This window comes from Peromyscus californicus, unplaced genomic scaffold, assembly GCF_007827085.1.
Source record: "Peromyscus californicus insignis strain IS unplaced genomic scaffold, ASM782708v3 Scaffold_20__1_contigs__length_68692818, whole genome shotgun sequence".
Taxonomy (NCBI): Eukaryota; Metazoa; Chordata; class Mammalia; order Rodentia; family Cricetidae; genus Peromyscus; species Peromyscus californicus.
In genome coordinates, this window is record NW_026294503.1 from 11,926,571 (window position 1) to 11,946,827 (window position 20,257).

At 40.0% G+C, this 20,257-nt stretch overlaps 1 protein-coding gene across 5 annotated transcripts in view; it reads right to left on the bottom strand.

The window, feature by feature from the left end:
- Window positions 1-20,257, bottom strand: part of Sybu (syntabulin) — a 107,030-nt gene that overhangs the window by 34,128 nt on the left and 52,645 nt on the right. For 4 of the 5 annotated variants that reach the window (XM_052747783.1, XM_052747782.1, XM_052747781.1 and 1 more), the window contains exon 4: window positions 13,345-13,542. In XM_052747783.1, coding sequence (XP_052603743.1) covers window positions 13,345-13,542 — 198 coding nt within the window. Of the gene's footprint in view, window positions 1-601; window positions 734-13,344; window positions 13,543-20,257 lie in introns of those variants that run through there. The other variant, XM_052747784.1, reaches the window with a different exon arrangement.

Genomic DNA, 20,257 nt, shown 5'->3' on the forward strand with positions numbered 1-20,257 from the left:
AAATCGAAATAGGTCAGACAGACGTGCCCTGAATATTTTCCACAGTTAAACAGCAGACAAGGGCATTTCTTGCACTAATCACAGAAGCAGACTCTCTCTTGACAATAAATGCATCGCATCTCGGCCTACGCAGAGGCCCTCTGCAAACCGTGTGAGGTGCCAATTAGTGTTAATTGTGGCCATGCTTGTCTATTCCCCTAGCCCAGACACTGGTTGTGCTACATTCAGTATTTATAAATGTGCGTGCAATGCTCAGAGTGAGGAGAACATGTCAAAATGTAGCCATCCAGAGTCATTTTAAACTTATTTTTGGCATTAGTTCACATACACAGACTCATAAAAGACTGAGGTATTTGAAACAACATATGTAGGCATTAAAGAAAGAAAAAGAAGTTTAGATATTGTCCCCACATTCAGAATATCTAAATGGCATTACATGGCAGAGTCGACATTTGTTTTAACTATATATTTTTACCCTGTTATAACTTACACACACACACACACACACACACACACACACACACACACACACACACACACACAGAGCATATGCACTGTGATCCAATATAATCATTTACTTACTGTGACTAACACTACTTACTAAGAAAGTAAGCTCCATAGACTTTCATGGCAAATACTGCAAACAGCCTCCCACCACAGGCTGGGGTATGTCTTTTGCAGAAATACAGTGTGTGCAGCTCATGTCTCGGCAGAGTACAGTCTCAGAGTGGGGTATCCATGGAGACGGAGCCTCCTACATGTGCAGGGCAAGGAAGTTACTCTGCTGGGCACCATAGCAACAGGAGGCAGAGGGAGAGCTGGCCTATCAGTGAAGAGCACTGGGCCTTTTCCCTGGTGACTGCAGCATTTCAAATGAAAGCATCGCCCTTGTGAATGGACACAAAGCATTTGCAGAAATACCAAATTGTCAAATGGAAGTAAATGCTTGCACGACAGTCATGGCTAATCCGTTGGCAATACTGGGACAAAAGCACATAGCCATTTGACACATCCTGATTGTAATGCCCCAATGAGTAAGCAAGACATGACACTAAACATCCACGGAGCTCTAAAGTCAATGGCAAACATGTGACATTTTGAGGGAAAAGCTCGGGCACTTCATGAATTAGAGCTATTTAAGTATGCAGGTCACTTCACCACGCTGCCAGGCAGAGAAGAGCTGGGGAGTTCTGTTGTCCTGAGAAGAAGAAAAAGACTGTAGGAACAGTCTTTCTAAACAAGAGCTTTCTCGAAACAATCACTTCCATCAGTGTGCTCCCTCAAATCAGGATGATTCATACCAACAAGACAATAGAGACAACAGAGGCCTAATAGAAGGAGGGGGTGGTATTCAAATGCCTGGACGTTTTGTCATTTGTAAACTTCTCCCGTTTTTGGATCACATTGAAACTGATCATCCACTGAACAAATACTGTTTGACAGATGAAGCCTTTCCACTATGATATGGCATCCTGTCTAATACTGACACCAATGATCGCAAAGATGGAGGCTGTGTACATTCTCTTCCTAGTGCCATGCGGGGATGAGGCACTGAGTATGCTCTGCTACGTGCCTCACATCCTTCATGACCCCCATAGCGCTAGAAAAAACCAAGTAGTAATTATTTCCCCATGCAACTGAGAAAAATAGAAAACATTTCTTGACATTATATTCTCCCTTCTGCTATCCCTCCCCCACCTGCTCACGGGTGACCTAGATCACCCTCCTTCACTGTCTAAATATAAGTTGAGTACCTCCTCCCACAATTACCTCTCACAGAAGAAGGAATCTCTTTATGTTGAGCCTTCCCCAAGCCTCTTATTGTAGGCTTCTCATAATTACCTTCTTTGAACAGAAAGTGCCATTTGGAAGCCACACGTCAGTCTGAAATGGCCCAAGTCTGTGCCGACTCGGCTGCTTTCAGAGCTCATCCGATGGGATTTCTTCAAATGAGAATCTTAGATATTAAGTGGTAAAAACTCACTTTCTTTTTTTAATTATAGATTACAATATAATCACATTTCTTTCTTCCTTTCCTTGTCCAAAACCTTCCACATACTCCTTTTTTATAGATTTTTCAAATCTATAGTCTCCTTTTTTTCATAATTTGTATGTGTGTGTGTGTGCGCGCGCGTGCGCATGTGTGTATGTATTCCTAAATGTAACCTGCTTGGTCTGTATAAGGTTACTTGTATGTATGCTCTCTGAGATAAGCATTTAGTCTGAATAACCAGTTTGTGCGCTCTTCCCTGGGGGTGACTATCTCTCCCTCTCTCCTCAGTGTTCCTTAGCTGGCTACAATTCTTTGTACGAAGTTGAGGCCTTGTGGTCTTTCCCCCATCCACTTTGGCATGCCTGTTTTTGCTGTTCTTGTTCAGCTCATGTTTAGGCAAAAACACCAACAGCAATAACGACTCATTTTCTAATTATTCCTAAAGAATGATACCCTCTACCTTTTACAAATCCCTTGGATGGCAATACCGTCAGTGATTGGTTGTAGAGATCATGTAACCCTACACCTCTTGCTATGTGTGCTCTAAGGCACTGAATAGCTCCTGGTAGTGAAAAGCACTCAGATACCTACAGGATAACAGAAAAGCCAGCTGTCCTTCTGCTATGCAGAGACCACTGGGACAGCTTGTTGGTCATTTACTAATGTCCATCTCTGCGGTCCCTTCTTCTATGACAACAGGTGTCCATGTGACTAAAATGTCCTGGGATATAATTAGAAATGACACGTCCCACTTCTTTATTCTGACCGTAAGATGGTCAGGTGCCTTCAAGCTCCCTTTGCCCCTTCCTTCTGCCTGGAACATAGTGGGTGATATGGCCACTCAAGGAGAAGATAACTGTTAAAGCAGCCTGAGTGTGGACCAGCCCGGATCACCCAAACACCTACATGTTATTCTGTAAAAGACAAAGAAATACCAGTGTTTGTTTAATTACTATATTTAGGCCTACTAAAAACCTACAGCCTCACAATAAATGTAGGCTTATTAAAAACAACCAGTGAGCGTACAAGACATGGGTTCAAAATTGCTCTAGCAAAGGAATTAGGCTGGAGTGAAGATGACTTGATTGAAAAACGTAGATGAATTAAAAAGTGGCTCAAGAGATGAAAGAAACTGAATACAAGTTTTAAGTAAAATACAACAGTTGTGCATGGAGTGACACACTTGTAATCCCAGCACCTGTGAGGCAGAAGCAGGCAGACCTCTGTGAGATCAAGCCTAGCTAGTCTACATACAAAGTTGCAGGTCAGCCAAGGGTACACAGTGAGACCCTGATTAAAAAAAATTATATGTTTATATATGATATGTTATATATAAAGCCTTATTTATAAATCAATAAGACATCATTAATACTTTTAATTGAAACAATAAATTCAAAAGTACTTGTTATTTATGATTTCATGTATCTGAGACTCACATGAGTTGGCAAATGAAATAGTGCTATTAAGAAAATGGGAGCCTCGTGCTAAGTCATATATGCTCGGTCTGTTTACTTTATCCAAATCCTAGGCTAAGCCATCTGAATTTTACATCCTGTTCAGTTTCATTCACTCCTGGACAATCAAGGCTTCATGGGTTACATGCGGGGTCTCAAACACATAAATCAAACTGCATCTCCTCTCTTGAAGTTCTGAAATGGCCTCCCATTACTCTGACACACAGACCTCATCTGCTCCACTCTTCCCCTTCTGACTACCACTTTGTCAACTACCTGTGCAATTCCTAAGCTGGGAGGAACAGGCTACGTTCTTCATCTCGAGACATCTCCCTGTCCTTCCTGGTGACTACCAATACCTTGCTTTATTCTCACTCCCAAAATTTATCTCATATGTGCTTATGCATCAGCCACATCCCCACATTTAAAGTGGGTGACATGAGAACAGAGGCCACACTCATTTTCCCCTTCTCTACTCACGAATGAGAACACTTTCAATACATTGAAAACACTTCATATATATGTGCTAGATTGATGAATAAGCTAATGAATGTATAGCCAGAAGGCAAACCTAGGTTTAGCCAAAACCTCTTAATCACATGGTAAACTGAGGATCTCCTCCCTCTAAACTATGCAATGCTACAAATGTTCTCTCAGGTGCCTTCCAGCCATGTTTCAGAAGCTAATCCCTGGTTGGGGCCATGTGACTTATTGACTGATGCCCTTTACAAGCTCCCAGATCCAGGTCATATGGTAGGAGAATTTTACTACTTGAATTACCCAAGGAAAGAGACTATGTTGTTAAATACATACATTTTTGTAGAGCACTGTAGAAGCACAACCAAATGCTATACTACAAATGCACTTTTGAAGAAAACAATAAATTTGTTTCATTGGTTCCCCTATCCAAATTCACAATTTTTTCACATGGAGCCTCTAAACTCCTTCTCTTTGGATTTTTAGGGAATGTGACCTGTGGAGGCTAATCTTGGTTGTCAACTTGACTACATTTATAATTAATTAAAATGCAAGTAGCTGGACACACTTGTGATGGAATTTTCTTGGTTGGGTTATTTGAGGTGGAACACCTATCTGACACCAGGATAAAAGTGTTGGTCCTATCCATCCTAAATGTGGGCCACCTCCTGGTGGCAACCCACACGAAAGTAAATGAAAAAGCAAGCCTTCCCTGCTCCTCTGTTTGCCCTCACTCTTGCTGGCAAGTTCATCTATCCTGAGCTATTCATTCACTGGTGTTAGAAACTATTTCTTCAGGATTCCAACACAGATAGAAGACGAGCAGCTCTCTAGGACTTCCCTGGGACTCCAGCACCAGACTGGCACTGCTGAGACATCAAGTCTTGTGGACCAAACAACTACTGGATCTTTGGCCTTTCTGTCAGGAGACAACCATTGGACTACTCAGATCACAGCCTATAAGCCATTCAAATAAATGCCCTCTTAATGTATATTTGTATATATAAATTAGCTCATTCTATCGGGGTGCTCCTTTGGAGAGCCCTGACTAATGCATGACCCTCTTTTCTTGTTCCCTCAGGATGTGGGACTGGCTCCAATCAATCACAACCATGTATTTTTACCAAGCAAGTAAGTACGGGATCCCTTCAAGTATGCCCTCTCCTTTGCAGACAGTTTTCAATAACTTTCTCCTGCACGGAGGAAATGCAAAGTCCAACTTAAAGCATTCATCTGTATGATTTGTAGCTCTTGTTTGTTAACTTTGCATATGGAAGACGTTTCTGGGTTTATGTCTGTCATGCTGAGGACCAATGAGTATGCTCAGTAGTGGGTGTAGTCTTCCACCAAGTATTAGAGACCTGTGTGGCATCCTCAACACATTAGAGTAACTAGAGAGCATCTGGCAGACCCCCAACTCAGTGGCTGAGAACACCAACCATGCAATAAATCCTAGGAGACTGGGATTTGGACAGCAGTTGCCTTTGAGAAGAGGATTATGATTTACTAATTCTTAGGGGAAGCCCATTAAGGCCCATTTGGCACCATTATTTTGATTGAGTACGTCATCAAAGGCACAGATGGGAGAAAGACATGAGAGTAAATACGTAAACCAGTCACAGAGATAAACACTTAAGTACGCTCATTATGTTCATGCTTGATGCTGCTTTTTTGGTCCTGCTGGGATAGTCTATGAAACTGTCCACCACAAAGCATTATTTGCTGTATTCTGCATACATATTCTCTCAGCATGAGAACTTCAGAGTCCCATTTACAATAACTTCAAATGCTCTCTTGGACAAAGTAATGATCGTCATTCAAGAATCTAGGAAATTAAGTAGAGCTCCTGTCTAATGTTCCAGCTTCATTCTCTCGCTATGATAAAACACTTGACCAAAAGCAACTTAGTGGGAGGAAAGGATTGCTGAGCTTATAATTCTAGGTAGCAGTCTATCATCTATGGAAGTCAGAGCAGAGACCTGGAGCAGAAACCATGGAAGAATGTTGCTTACTGGATCACTCTCTGGCTCATGTGGAACTAACTTTCTTATCTATCCCAAACCCACCTGCTATGGATGGTATTACCCACAGCTGGTTGTGTGCACCCTCCCATACCAGTCATGAATCAAGACAATCTCTCACAGACATTGACACAGGCCAATCTGATCCAGGCAATTCTTTAATTGAGGTTCCCTCTTCCCAGATGACATTAGGTTATGTTAAGTTTGCAGTATAAACTAACCAGGACATCTAGCAAATGCAACACTCTGAATTCCATCACCAACTATTCTCATATTCATATTCTCTGTCTGTCTGTCTGTCTATCTGTCTATATATCTTTATAGTCTCTCTGTGTGTATCTCTGTTTCTGTGTGTGTGTGTGTGTGTGTGTGTGTGTGTGTGTGTGTGTGTGTGTGTGTGTCTGTATCTGTGGTATGTGTCCATTCACAATAACAAATTTTGCAAAGAATGGCTTCACTCATGATTAAGTGGAAAAATTTTAGTACCTTAACATCCCTTTGATGTTTACATCCTGTCTTCATGATTTATTTTACTGGTCTGCCTAAAAAAAGCTTATGTTCAATCTTATGGATGTAACTAATGCTACACTGTTATCAGCCACAGTCATCGCCATCTATCCATGACTGTATCAGGGGATGTAAAATAATAAGAATTTTTAAGGATTTAAAAATAGTAAAAAAATTCATATCTTATACTAGTACATCTTTCCTAATTGTCACACTTCTGTACTCTATTTGAAATTACATTTTTGGAGGCAGACCTTAGAACTTTTGTAATAGTTAAAAAGTAAGGAGCATAGGTACCTCATCTAAAAATCTATTCATGAGATGAGTTACAAAACATGTTTGTATCTTAGTGTCCCTAATTGCAAAATGTAGGATAATGACATCTGTTTTTGTTTTGTTTTGTTTTGTTTTGTTTTTGTACTAAAGTTAGAATTGAATGAGTTATGAGCTTGGGCTTTTGCCAAAGACATTGAGTGAGTATTGAGTAAAAGTCTCAGCTTTTTTTACTACTGCCTTTACTGATATTTCAGAATGCTAACCAATGCCTTATTTCAGAATGCGATCCAAGCCCCAAAGTAAATCTAATATATCCTTTCAAATATTCCAATTTACCTATTTCCATGTCTGAAAAAGATTGCAGTCTATACTTGAGGCTGCACCTTGCTGCTGGAGTCTTTTGCTTATGGCCGACAAGATGTGAGAAAATTAACTCCACGTCAAAGAACACAGAGAGTCGAGCTGGTGCCTACCTAGAGCTTTCACCCATACTGACTAGTGTTCACGGTACTAGAAGGTATTCTGCAGACCAATGAAGGAGAAATGCAAATAGCAACCTAGCTACAAATCTTTCAATCTACAATGGTGACCTGCCTGTAAGATATGCTGATACAATAGTGGCACAAAGCTTGTGGGAGTAACCAACCAATATCTGATTGAGTATAAAGCCCACTCCATGAAACGGAACCCCTCCTTTGCACTGCTTGGGTTGCCAAGACCCTGAGACTTAGATAGGCCAGGAACCCAGGGGAAAACCAAATCCAACTCTTCTGCTAAAGGAATATAGCAACAGAATGACTCCTAACAACATTCTGCTGTACTAATAGATCATTTTCTTGCTCAGCAACCATCAGAAAAGCTTCTGCTGGGGAGGGGCTTGGACCTGCCTCGACTGAATGTACCAGGCTTTGCTGACTCCCCGTGGGAGGCCTTACCTTTTTGGAGGAGGGAATGGGGAGAGGGTTGGGAGGAGAAGACTGGGGGGAGGAGTGGGAGGAGGAAAGAGAGGGGGATTTGTGGTTGGAATGTAAGATGAATAAAAAAATTTCAATAAGGAAGAAAAAAAAAGCTCCTGCATGCAGTAGATTGGGACAAATACAGAGACCTTCAGTAAGGCAATATGGGAAGAATGAGAGACCTTGTAATACTTAGTCCTGTATGAGATGTCTTCATCAAATCCCTCCCCTCAGAGCCAGAAGGGATGGAGGATACCAAGGAAACAAACACTTCTAAACACAACAGGAACAAAGCACATATAAACTCAGAGAGACTGTGGCAGCATGCATAAGGCCTATACAGATCTAAGCCAGATGAGGTCCCAACACTGAGAGGGGAACTGGACACATGCCCCAATCCCTAACCCCAAAGCTATTACCAATTGATAGCCTCTCACAAGGGAAAAATCGTTTTCTACAACAGAGCCTCATTGGGTATATGAACTACTCTTAAGGGCAGGCCCCCACGTCCAGCAGTCGATGGCTAATTAACTCAATGGCATTTTTGGAGGTTCTTTGACTCATAATGTTTTGTCGGGGGGGGGGGGCGGTATTGTTTTTCTTTTGTTTTGTTTGTTTTACAGGTCTTTTGTGTCTATATTTTGGTTTTCAGTTGGTTTTGTATTTTTATGGGATTTCTGTGTGTGCAAATGTGTGTATCTCTGCATCTATATGTGGTTCTTGTGCATTTTCTTCAGCTGCTTTTCTTGTTCATTTTGTCCTATTCCAGTTTGCATGTTTTTATTTTATCTTATATTATTTTGCTAGTATTTTCCAGATGCCCGTTTGTTCTCTAATGAAAGGGAGGAAGGGTGTAGATTTGGATGGGAGGGCAGGTGGTAAGGATCTGGGAGGAGTTAGGGGAGGGGAACTGTGATCATAATATACTGTATGGAAAAAAAATCTATTAAAAAAGATGGCAGTTATAAACCACATGTGGTGGCTAATGCTTAGAACCTCAGCACTTGGGAGGCTAAGGCAAAAGGATTGCTGTCAGTTCAAGGCCCACCTGGGCTACATAGTGAAAGGGATTCCAATTCCAAGTGGCACCAGGAAGACCTGCACCCGGCATGCCAACTCCCAGGCCTGAGGCTGGTGCTCTGGCAGCTGAGGTTTAGAAGAGTGGATTCGGGTAAGTGGCCAAGCTGTTATTTCAGCTCACAGAAGTAGAAACAACAAGGAACACATCTGGACTGAACTGGGCAAAGGGCTCTATTAAGGGAATCAGGGCTGCTGAATCACTAACCCAGTTGGTACCTTCTGAGTTTTCTAGCAAATGCCTCTTGGATGCAGGAAAACTTTTTTTTTCTAGAGGTAACCAATCCCAGGTCATTGTTTTGAGGTTATTATAGTTCAGCCAGCCAGGTCTCTTATTTCAATAGCTGCTGATATCTGATGACAGGCTAAGGAGATACAGAGGCATCTTTCAAATGCAGATTTCAACATTTCAGCTCCTAGGTAGATTTCTTTCCCATTATTGTGGCCCTAACCACTCACTGTGTACTTAGCCCTTCAACTGCCTCTAGTACTTTTTCCTCTGATGGTTTGTTTAAGTTGTATAATTGTGCACCACCCCCATATACCTTTCTAGCCAATCTGTGGACAAAGGTTTTAGTACCCCAATTTGTATAATAAAGACAGTGGATCCTTCTCTTTCCAGGGTTAAGATATTCTCCAAGTAATGAACCAGCAACTACAAGAAGCTCTGGAATATTTTAATGGACTTGCAGCAAACCAGTTAGGGCTTTTACTTCTGGGTAGTTTTAAATCCTGACAGCACACACTGCATACAAGAGAGAGAGAGAGAGAGAGAGAGAGAGAGAGAGAGAGAGAGAGAGAGAGAGAGAGAGAGGGCTGCAATCACCTGATTCCTCAGAAAGTCACCAGGGAGGAAGGCCTCCATTCCTTTCCTTTTGATCTGTGTTATCACCCAGATTTATCATACTGTGCTCTGCCTTGAATTACAAACTCCCTCAAAAATGGGGTCACACTTGCTCATCACCTCTATGCTCCCCTCACACTGAACTCATTGTCCAAAGAGCACAGTCCATTTCCCACTGAAGTATCCACTGGATACTTAGCTCACGACAAATACAGACGCATCCTCCAAGGTTTTGCCAAAATAGGAATAAAAGGAAAACTGGAAAGCAGCGTCATCATCCAATAGCACCATAGGAATGCTTTGCTTTCACTCTCTGATACAACTTTTAATTAAATCTGCATAGTTAGTAAGCAACAGAAGCCAACATGACAGATGGCCTCCCAGAAGTTTCCAGAAGGAGCTTCTGCCTGGCAGGAAGGATTTTCCTGCTGAGGGCACCTCAGGATTCCGTTGGCAAAGAGCAGGCTTGCTTACTTGCTGCTCACCTTCCCAAGCCCTTCCTGCATCCCCTGGCATGTTTCTCTGCTCGGTCTACATCTCAAAGCCCAGGAGCCATTATTAGTTCTTTATGTCAGTGACATTTCAATGACTACTTTCTGAGGTAGGGACAGCAAGCATTCCCAAATCTAGAGCAACGGACTTAAAATTAGATGGGCTTAGGTTACTTCATCTTAAGGAGTCCCTGAGCCCCCAAGTAACAGCCACTAATTGCTTGCTATTTTAATAAACTGGTATTGGTTTTAATGAATTGCCTTTTTTTAAAAAAAAAAAAAAAAGTAGAACATACATCTAGGGCTGATGACCAGCTTTGGCAAAGGGTTGGGGGGAGGGGGGATGGCTACGGAGGAGCAGATGGTTTTAGCCTGAGAGCAGGACCTTCTGGAGCTTTAACCAACTGTCTCTGCATGCTACAGATTGTAAGAGTCATCCAAGGCCTTGCTTCCTGCATTTCCTCTCTTTATATTCCTGAGATGGCAGGTTTACTCAGCCACAAGTTCAGAGACTCTGTTGGTCACCCTGCAAGTTTTTCTCATAGAAGGAATTTACTGTACAGAATTGGGCTCCATTCAAAAGCAGCAGGGACTTTTTCAGTGACAACGTTTGAAATTTTTTGTTGACTCAGAAGATTGAAGGAGTTCTTTAACATAAGTATGAAGATCAAGAAACGATTGCTTAGGTGGTATTTATGCCTATGAACAACACAATCAAAAGCAGTCGACAGAAGTTTTGTCTCCAGAGTCACCTTTGGGCAAGGGTCGTTAAATCAGGATTCACACATCTCAATAAACCAGATCCATGAAGATGATGAAAACTGTACCAGACACTTTGTGCACATGATCATTTTTTATGGACTGTAGGTACATAAACAACCGTATGTTGGGCTATAAGAAAGAGATGAAAGACACCTGGGATGATATACTACCCAGCTTCTGCATGTACCACCTTCCACTATAATACAATCCAGCCAGAAGGCCCAAGCAAGATGAAGGCTCTCCACATTGAACTCCTTAGCCTCCCAAACCATTAGTAATAAATATCTCATGTCAGGTATTCTGTTGTAATGACACATGATAGACTAAGGCCAAAAAGAAAAGACTATTGTTTTTAAATACAGATAATCTATGACCAAAGTTGCTAGAGCCCTCATATATTGCCGGCAGGAATGTCAAATAGTTCAGTCATGTTGGAAACAAATCTGGTAGTTCATTCAAAGGTTAGCATAGAGTTACCACATGATCTAGCATTTTTATTCTTAACTATATATCTGAAAGAGCTGAAAACATGTTCACACAGAAACATGTATACAAAAATTCATGGCACCATTATTCATAAGAGTTAAAATGTAGACACAGCCCAAATGTCCATCAGCTTATGAACCGACCAGCTAATGGAGTGACTTAGAACGCTAGCGCAAAGCGTTAACCAGAGGGGAACCTGGAGGGAGTGGCGGTGAGGAAGCCAATGGGAACTCTCAATACTGTTTACTCATTTATTTTTTGAAAATCTAAAACTGCTTCTTTAAAATGTTACTTTGAAATTAGAATTTCCACAAAATGGAATATTATTCAGCCATTAAAAAAGAACAAAATACCAATACAGGCTACGCTGATGAGCCCTGAAGACATTATTCTAAGCGAAAAACTCATACATGAAAGGTCACATGTATGATTTCATTGTCTGGGGAGATACAAATCCACAGAAAGTAGATGCTAGGAACTGCAAAGAGAAGGACTCAGAGCAGCTGCTAAAGGACTTAAGGTTTCCCTTTGTGGTAATCAAACATTTTTTGGATAAAGATAGTGGTGATATTTGTATAACAGTTAAGCAGAGTAAAAGCAACTAAATTATACAATTTAAACAGATGGACTTAGGATATTTGAATCCTGTCTCTATAATGGTGACTCTCAGGACTTAACTTGATGAGATCTAGAATTACCTGAGATGCTAGGCATGACTGTGAGTGATTATCTTGATTAGGTTAGCTAAGGTGGAGACCTGTCCATTCTCTCTCTTTGTGTGTGTGTGTGTGTGTGTGTGTGTGTGTGTGTGTGTGTGTAGCATAACCATGGGTGTTAAAGTCTTATGTCATCATAGTACTTTTTCTAACACTATATTTGTTTATGTTTTTGAGATACAAAATGTATTTATTCATATATTGTAGGTTCTGAGAATTTACCTTTTGTTTTAAGCACACGGCTCCTCCATCTTTGCAATAGCTATCTGCATGTCATCTTACAGCATCTAATAGTCTGTAATTTTTGAAGAGATGCATCTATATGTAAACTTGTTAACCTTTAAATCTTTAAAAAATATATATATATATTAGCTAATTTAGTAATTCTGCCTAGCTATAGAGATTGGCATCAAGATCAATATCTCTCTTCACATGTTTTGTCACTTTTTATCTTATCATTTATTAATAATACAGGTTAGAATTGATTATAGAATTTAAATGTCTGTTAAACTATCAAGCTTATACATTTTCAGCTTGTTTTCTTCTTCTTCTTCTTCTTCTTCTTCTTCTTCTTCTTCTTCTTCTTCTTCTTCTTCTTCTTCTTCTTCTTCTTCTTCGACAGGGTTTCTCTGTGTAGTCCTAGCTGTCCTGGAACTAGCTCTGTAGACCAGGCTGGTTTCAAACTTGAACTTACAGAGCTCCACCTGCCCCTTCTTCCCGAGTGCTGGGATTAAAGGCATGTATCACTACCACCAGGTCCAACTTGTTTTCTTAAAAACCAACCAACCAAACAAAAAAATCTGTCTATGATGGACGAATATACCACTATACTTAATGATTAGAAGCTATTGCATTAAACACTCTACTACATGCTACCTCCTTTAAAAATGTTTCTGGGTACCTGACAGTCAGTTCTGACTTGATAGGGAGGTTTCCAATGGAAATCTCTCTTACTGCACCATATCTCCCTTAAAGAAGAGCACATCAATTTGTTATCCAATACAAAATGCTCATCCCAGCAAACATACATACAAATATTATACAAACTAAGCAGATTGTATTTAGAAATATATATATATATATATATATATATATATATATATATACATATATGTATGCAACAACAATTAATGAATAAAAAAGAGGCCATGAATTGAAAAAGAGCAAAGAGGAGTCTATGGGAGAGTTTGGGGCATAAAAAGGGAAAGGGGGTGATGTTATTATATTATAATATGAAAAATAAAAGAAATAATTTTGAAAACTATGAATAGTAAGGGCACTTACCTGGCTTTATGACTCCTCCCTTTGGTTCCTTTTTATAACGAGCTGACTGGACGCCTCCCTCACCAACCGTTCCAATCCTGCATTTCTTCCTGGTAAAGTCTTCATCGCTTCCAGGGCAAAAGCCACTGGGACTGTGCCCTGTGTCTGAGGGAGTCTTCACAGGGGATACCGACTGGCTGCTGGGACAACCTGTGTCATCTATGAGACAGAAATCATTGAGTCACAAGAGAAGCCAGTCATGCAGTGTGCCAGGCACACATACACACACTCATGAATGAATTGCTTGTAAAACCCAAGTGAACTGGGCATGACTCCTATTAGGATACTTCTGGTTTTTCCATATTTTGGCTACTCACATTGGCAAAGAAAATACTATTCTAAGGGAACACGATACAGATATACCTCATAAGCCTTTTCATCCTAAAGACTTCTGTAACATGCATTTTTAAAAATCAAAGCATATGTCTATTTGAATATTTTCTATGTTATGATTTGTGTTCATATCTGTCCACAGATTTTAGTTTTGTGTTTTGTTTGTTTTTGCTTTTTGTTTTGTTATTCAGACGGGGTCTTGCTCTGTGGCCCTGGCTGGCCTGGAACTCAGAAATCCATCTCCCTATGCCTGCAAGCACTGGAACTAAAGGTGTACACCATCAGGCTTTGCCATCATGCTTTGTTGTTCACAGTGTTTGGATGGGGTGAGTAATATAAAATTTACAAGAAAAACTCAAGATAATTAGCATGCACTTTTTGGAGTTGTTTTTGTTAAGAAAATAAAATTCTTTGAATATTACTGACATTACCTAAGCTTTGGATCACATGGCCCATCATCTGGTCAATAGATTTATAGGGAGCCTTGGATTTTAGAAGTTCAAAGAAACAAAAAAAGAAGCGATCCTAATCTATATCTAATCCAAAAGAGGCCAATCAGATCTATCCTACCTGCAGTAAACTGGAAAAATAAATACTAAATTTCAATTATAGCTAAACATAACCAGGGTCATTATTTTAGGCTAATGTGTATATTGTGAGGTTATCAGTGCAGATGTCTATTAAGCAAACAGAAAACTCACATTGTTGTTTCTTATAAATGCTTTTCATATTTATTAATTTATTTAGGATTGCTGATTCATGCATTTAAGCTTTAATGAGAATTGCATGAAAATTTAGAACCAAAGTAATGTTACTTTAAAGTATGTATACTCAGCAAAATAGTAAATTTTCATTACTCAACACTTTTTACTAGGTGAAATTATTTTGATACCAGAATTCCTTTACCAATGAAATAAAAGGTTATAAAAAAGATCCATACCACTAACAATCCTAGAATTATTGTATTTCTATGAGTATTTGAGTAGTCAGAGTTATTTGCCATCTACCATAGGCTATCTTGGGGTTCAACATCTGGAATAACGACAGGCTGGAAGTAGAGCTGAACAGAATAAATGGATTGCATGAATTATGTCTAGGCTTTGTCTAAAAAGGAATTGCCATTGCTTCATTGCTTCATTTCTGGCTTTGACTTCATTTTTTATGATGAAATGTCCCAGTCCCTGGAACAAAATGAACTTGGCACTTCAAGACAATGTATTTTTTCTTGCTTTTTTTTTTTTTTTTAAACTTTTGGACACACTACTACTGTTCACGGGACCTCCATGATCTGTTTCTAGAAGTGAATGGTTGTTAGCACACTGTGCCTGCAGATGTGCTATATCCTTTCTGAGCTGCCAGAGGCTTTAGGTCCTGTGATCTAAGGGTGAACCCCTCTCTGGCCTGCCACCTTTCAGCTATCTCATCACATGCTCTCTTTGCCCCCCCAACCCCCAGCATTTATATGCCCTTGTTTCAGTGCAAAAAATAGGAAAAAAAAAAAATCAGAGCTCCTCTCTCAGGGTGCAAATTTGCTTACTGGGCCAGACTCCAGCAGTTAATACATCTCCACATTGCCCCAGAGAAACTTTTCCTTAATTCCTATTCCAAAGCAGATAAACTCAAAACAAATGTTATTTGAACACTCAAAATTACCTCCTGCCTTTACAATGATTTTCTTGTGAATCAGACCCATCAATTATTTCTTTTGAAAGATACTGGGTTCAAATAAACAAAAATCTATTGCTTTAGAATGTCTTTTTTTCTTGAAAATGCCCAAAATCAAAGGGATAAAATTAAGTGATTTCTAGTGGAAAAATACAGTACTGAGAAATGCTTTTGAAATTGTGTTTTAAATAAATAGGAATCAAACATGTTTTGATTGGTTCTATTACATCTTTCTGGAGTTAAAAAATAAAGTATGGCTGGGCGGTGGTGGCGCACACCTTTAATCCCAGCACTCGGGAGACAGGGACAGGTGGATCTCTGTGAGTTCGAGGCCAGCCTGGGCTACAGAGTAAGTTCCAGGAAAGGCACAAAGCTACACAGAGAAACCCTGTCTCAAAAAAACCAAAAAGACCCAAAACAAAACAAAACAAAAAATAAAGTATGTACAAAGCATCTTTTTCAGTACTGTGGCTTCTCAAGCAGCTGGGATTAAGTGCTATGGTCTAGACAAAATTTAGGATGTGAAACCGGTGGCATTGTGGGAGAGGCAGAAGCAATTTTTCAGCCCCAGTCCATGGTCCACCTGTCATCAATATTTACAGCTTGCATCTCCAGGAGATGGGAATGAGAAGATGAATATGTAAATCAATCTCAAACTTTGGGTACCTCTTAAAGCATTTGAATCTCTATCTACCATGGTTGAGTAAACAACAGCAATAGAAAATAGGGATTTTCTTAACAAATATGTATCAAATTCTGGCACTGAAGGGGCTCACAGTTATTGTACCCAGCCTGCATCCTGATGAAACTTACAAAGAAGGCAAAGGGAATTTGTGTATATCACTTTGCACATTTTGTCTCAACTGAGAAGTCTGAGTCAATGCACAGGCCAAAAAAAAAAAAAAAATCAATAAGTTCTCACAGTGGCCTGTGCTATCTGCCTGACTTGTCTAGTGGAACACTAACAAAGGAATGTAGCTGTGAACGAGAAGGCCTATTATTTCTGCTTTGGTACAGGACATGTTATGTCATGCAAGGAAGGCCCAGCACAGACTCAGAACTTCATGTGCCAAAGAATCATCTAGTCACCTGTGGTATCTGAGGGATTTCCTCTGTGCAGTGCTGAAGAAGTAATCATCCTTTCAACAAGTCCTTCTGGGGCTGTTTCTCTGCTCTTACCAGTTTGGGTAAAGATAATACTTTCAAAATCTGTTCAAAATATCCTCAGTTGTCATTTACAATGTGTCTGGGTGGGAGCTCCACCTCAACCCCTAGCACCCTATACCCAAAGAGTCTGGAATGTTTGGAAGGAGTCTGGTGGAAGATCCACCTCAACTCCCCTCCCCATCTCTTTCCCTAAACCTGCCCCTTCAAAGGCCGACAAACACAGCTCCTCTCCCAGAGAGGCTCAAGACCACTCCCACAGGGTATGTAAGAGGCATCCCAGAAAACAGAGTTGTGGTTCTTCCAGTCTCAAGTCCCTGTCTCCTCTCTGCGGGGCCAGGGAATAGCCCAGGAACTGCCCAGGAACGCTTTACTCATTAAACCTGGGTTTTCCAGTTCGGTCTGATTTGGTTTGTTGCAATGGCGGAGAGACCTTCAGGAGGTCCAGCACTTGTCACAATGATACTCTAAGAATGGCAGAGCCAAGCTGCTGTCCTTTGGATGTTCATTTTCAATCCTACGATTCTGAATTGACATAAAGATCAAGCATATATATATTAAAAAGACATAGTTATTGGGGGCTACAGAGGTGGCTCAGTGGTTAAGAACACTTGTTGCTCTTGTAGAGGACCCAGGTTCTAGTTCCAGAACCCACACGGCAGTTCACAATTGTCTATGCCTCTAATTCCAGGGAATTTGTCCCCTCTTCTAATCTCTTTGGGTACCAGCCACACATGTGGCAAATATATACATGTAGGCAAAATATTCATACACATAAAATACAAATAAATAAGTCTTTTTTAAAAAAAGAGATGTAGCTATTGAATCCACTGCACTTATTAGAGTGAGTCTTGTTTCTTACTACTACTAACTGTTAAACTTGCCTGTGTAATCAATCTATAGATTCACAATCATGGTATTTATAATTGTAACATTTATTGGTTATATTAACATGAAGAAATTATTAATTGCAAACATTTCTAAATAATAGAAGCGAGGGAACTATTTCAGGCAGGAAAGGAAGAAATCCTCACAGGTTCAAATTGTGGGAGAACGCCTGTGATAGATAGGTCATGGCTTCATGAGGAGGCTGTAGTCAATTGTTGGTCTGTGGGAGGAGGAGGGACTGAAAACACACACACACACACACACACACACACACACACACACACACACACACACAACTATTATTTGACTGAATGATTACATTTCCTTTGACTCATGGTAAATATGCCTGTTCTAGAGTGCTTGATAAAAACCATTAGGAAAAACAATTTAGGAGAAGGAAAGGTTTATTTCAGCTTACACTTCCATGCCACTGGGTCATTGAGGGAAGTCAGGGCAGGAACTGCAGCAGAAAATAAGGGAGACTATTGTTTACTGACTCACTCACTGGCTCATGCTCAGCTGACTTTCTTATACAACCCAGGACTGCATGCTTAGGGATGTCACAGTGGGCTGGACCCTCCTACATCCATTAGGAATTGAGAAAATGCTCCCAGGCCAGTTTGACCAGGCAATTCTTCAGTTGAAGTTCACTCATCTCACATGACTCTAGGTCATGTCAGGTTGACAATAAAGGCTAACAAGCACAGCTCCTATATTTTAAAGAACCAGGATCACTTTACACAATGAGATTCATTAAAAAGACTGGAGTAATTTCCTTCTGAGAGAAAGGATTTGAATTCCCAATGAGACTATACCTAAGTGATCACCAACTGCAATGAAGCAGAATAATTTAAATTTTTTTGTTTAGTTTATGTACTCAGAAATGAGTCTACCATGCTTGTTGTCACATGTCCCAAATCAGAGCACTTAAGAGGCTAAGTCAGGGGCCAGGGATGGGAGTGAATGCCAATAATCTCAGAACTCTGGAGGTAAAGGCAGAGGCAGGTAGAACTCTGAGTTCAACATCAGCCTGGTTTACATAGTGAATTCCAGGACATCCAGGGCTATGTAGAGAGACCTTGTGTGAAAAAACTAACCAACCAAACAAAAAAGAGGCTAAGGCAGGAGCATTGGTAGCATTGTTCATTTAGTGAGAATCTGTCCATATGGAATAAAGAGCAAGGGAAAGAATACAGGGCCTGAGGAACCCTTAGAAGCCACTGTCTATAGAAGGCATGGTAATAAATGTAGAAATACACCCATAGAGCATTTTCCACACTGCTGATTGGGAGAGAAAGGCCTTAAAGTCTATAAAGACAGGCAGGGGAAGCTGGCAGCTATTATAATTCTATTGCCTTGATGTTAAAAATCTTAATTGGGTATGGAGAGCCATTTTCCTTTCCGAGAACATGCAGTATAGTTAAAATTACATGACTACCTACAGTTATTAAAAAATGTATGTCTATGTATTTTATAAAATAATTTTAATTTTATTTTAAATGTGCTATGGGAATTTATAAAATTAAAGGAATTAAAAAATCATCTATTGCTGCAAAATTTTGAATTGCATTTTACCATTCTAAAATTAGTACTCAGTACAAATAAGTCAATAAATAGTAAAAAAATATTTTCTTGTAATTGTTATTCAGAATAAAATGAATAATTTGGCCTATTTGATTCCTTAGATTAAAAAACTATGACAGGGGGTTGGGGATTTAGCTCAGTGGTAGAACGCTTGCCTAGCAAGCGCAAGGCCCTGGGTTCGATCCTCAGCTCCAAAAAAATAAATAAATAAAAAAATAAAAAAACTATGACAATGAATAGGCTTTACTTGGTTGCTCTTTATCAACATTTTAATAAATATTAATATACAAGCTTATTACTACACCATGGAGCAGTTTCACCTAGAGCTTGTAGCTTATCAAGAAAGAAGCTATGAAATACTAAGAAGACCAAAAAGGGGCTCCTTTAGTCGAGGATGGGGTGACTTGAGCACCAAAAAAAGTAATAAATATAAGTGATTGCTAATCATCGTACAAAAATCTATGAATACATTTTTACACACAAAAATTAAAATAGTAAAGAAAAGTCTACATTCCTTAAATTCCCAATACACTGGAAATCATTGGAAATGGAAAATTGTGGGAAACTGTCCATTAGGGGCTGGGAGTAGCTCACTGGTTATCTAGGATGCATGAAGCCCTGGGTTTGACCCACAGCACTGCATCAACCAGGCCTGGTGGTGAGTGTCTGCAATCCTAGAACTCAGGAAGTAGAGGCAGGAGGATGAGAATTTTAAGATCATACTTGCCTACATAGCAAGTATGAGGCTAGTTTAGACTCCAGGAGACACTGACTCAAACAAAAACTGTCCATTAAAAGGAAAGACCCATCAAATATACTGGCTGCAAAAAGTAAACAATCTAATGCCAGGCTTCATTCAGTGAACCTGAAATTTCTCAGTGGATTTCAAAGTTCTTTTTCTTTTACAAAAGCATTTTGGCTAATGAAAGTAGGCAGAATAATAGAAAATGGCTTTTATGCAACTTCTAATGAAATAATTGAATGAGGCAATAAACTTAGTGAATGAAGTCATGGACAAAAAGCTGAGAATGTACAGTAAGAACAGACACTCCCCAAATGTACCCAATTAGAGCCAGTGATAACGCGCTGTCAGTCATGCACCATCTGAGGGCATCTGAGATGAGAGAGGCTGGGGATACAACTCAATGATAGGGCATTTGTCTGCCAAGTGCAGGGTCCCCATGCTACAGAGTCAGAGGAAAGGACTGCTGCTGTGGGATGGTCTGTATGTCAAATTGCT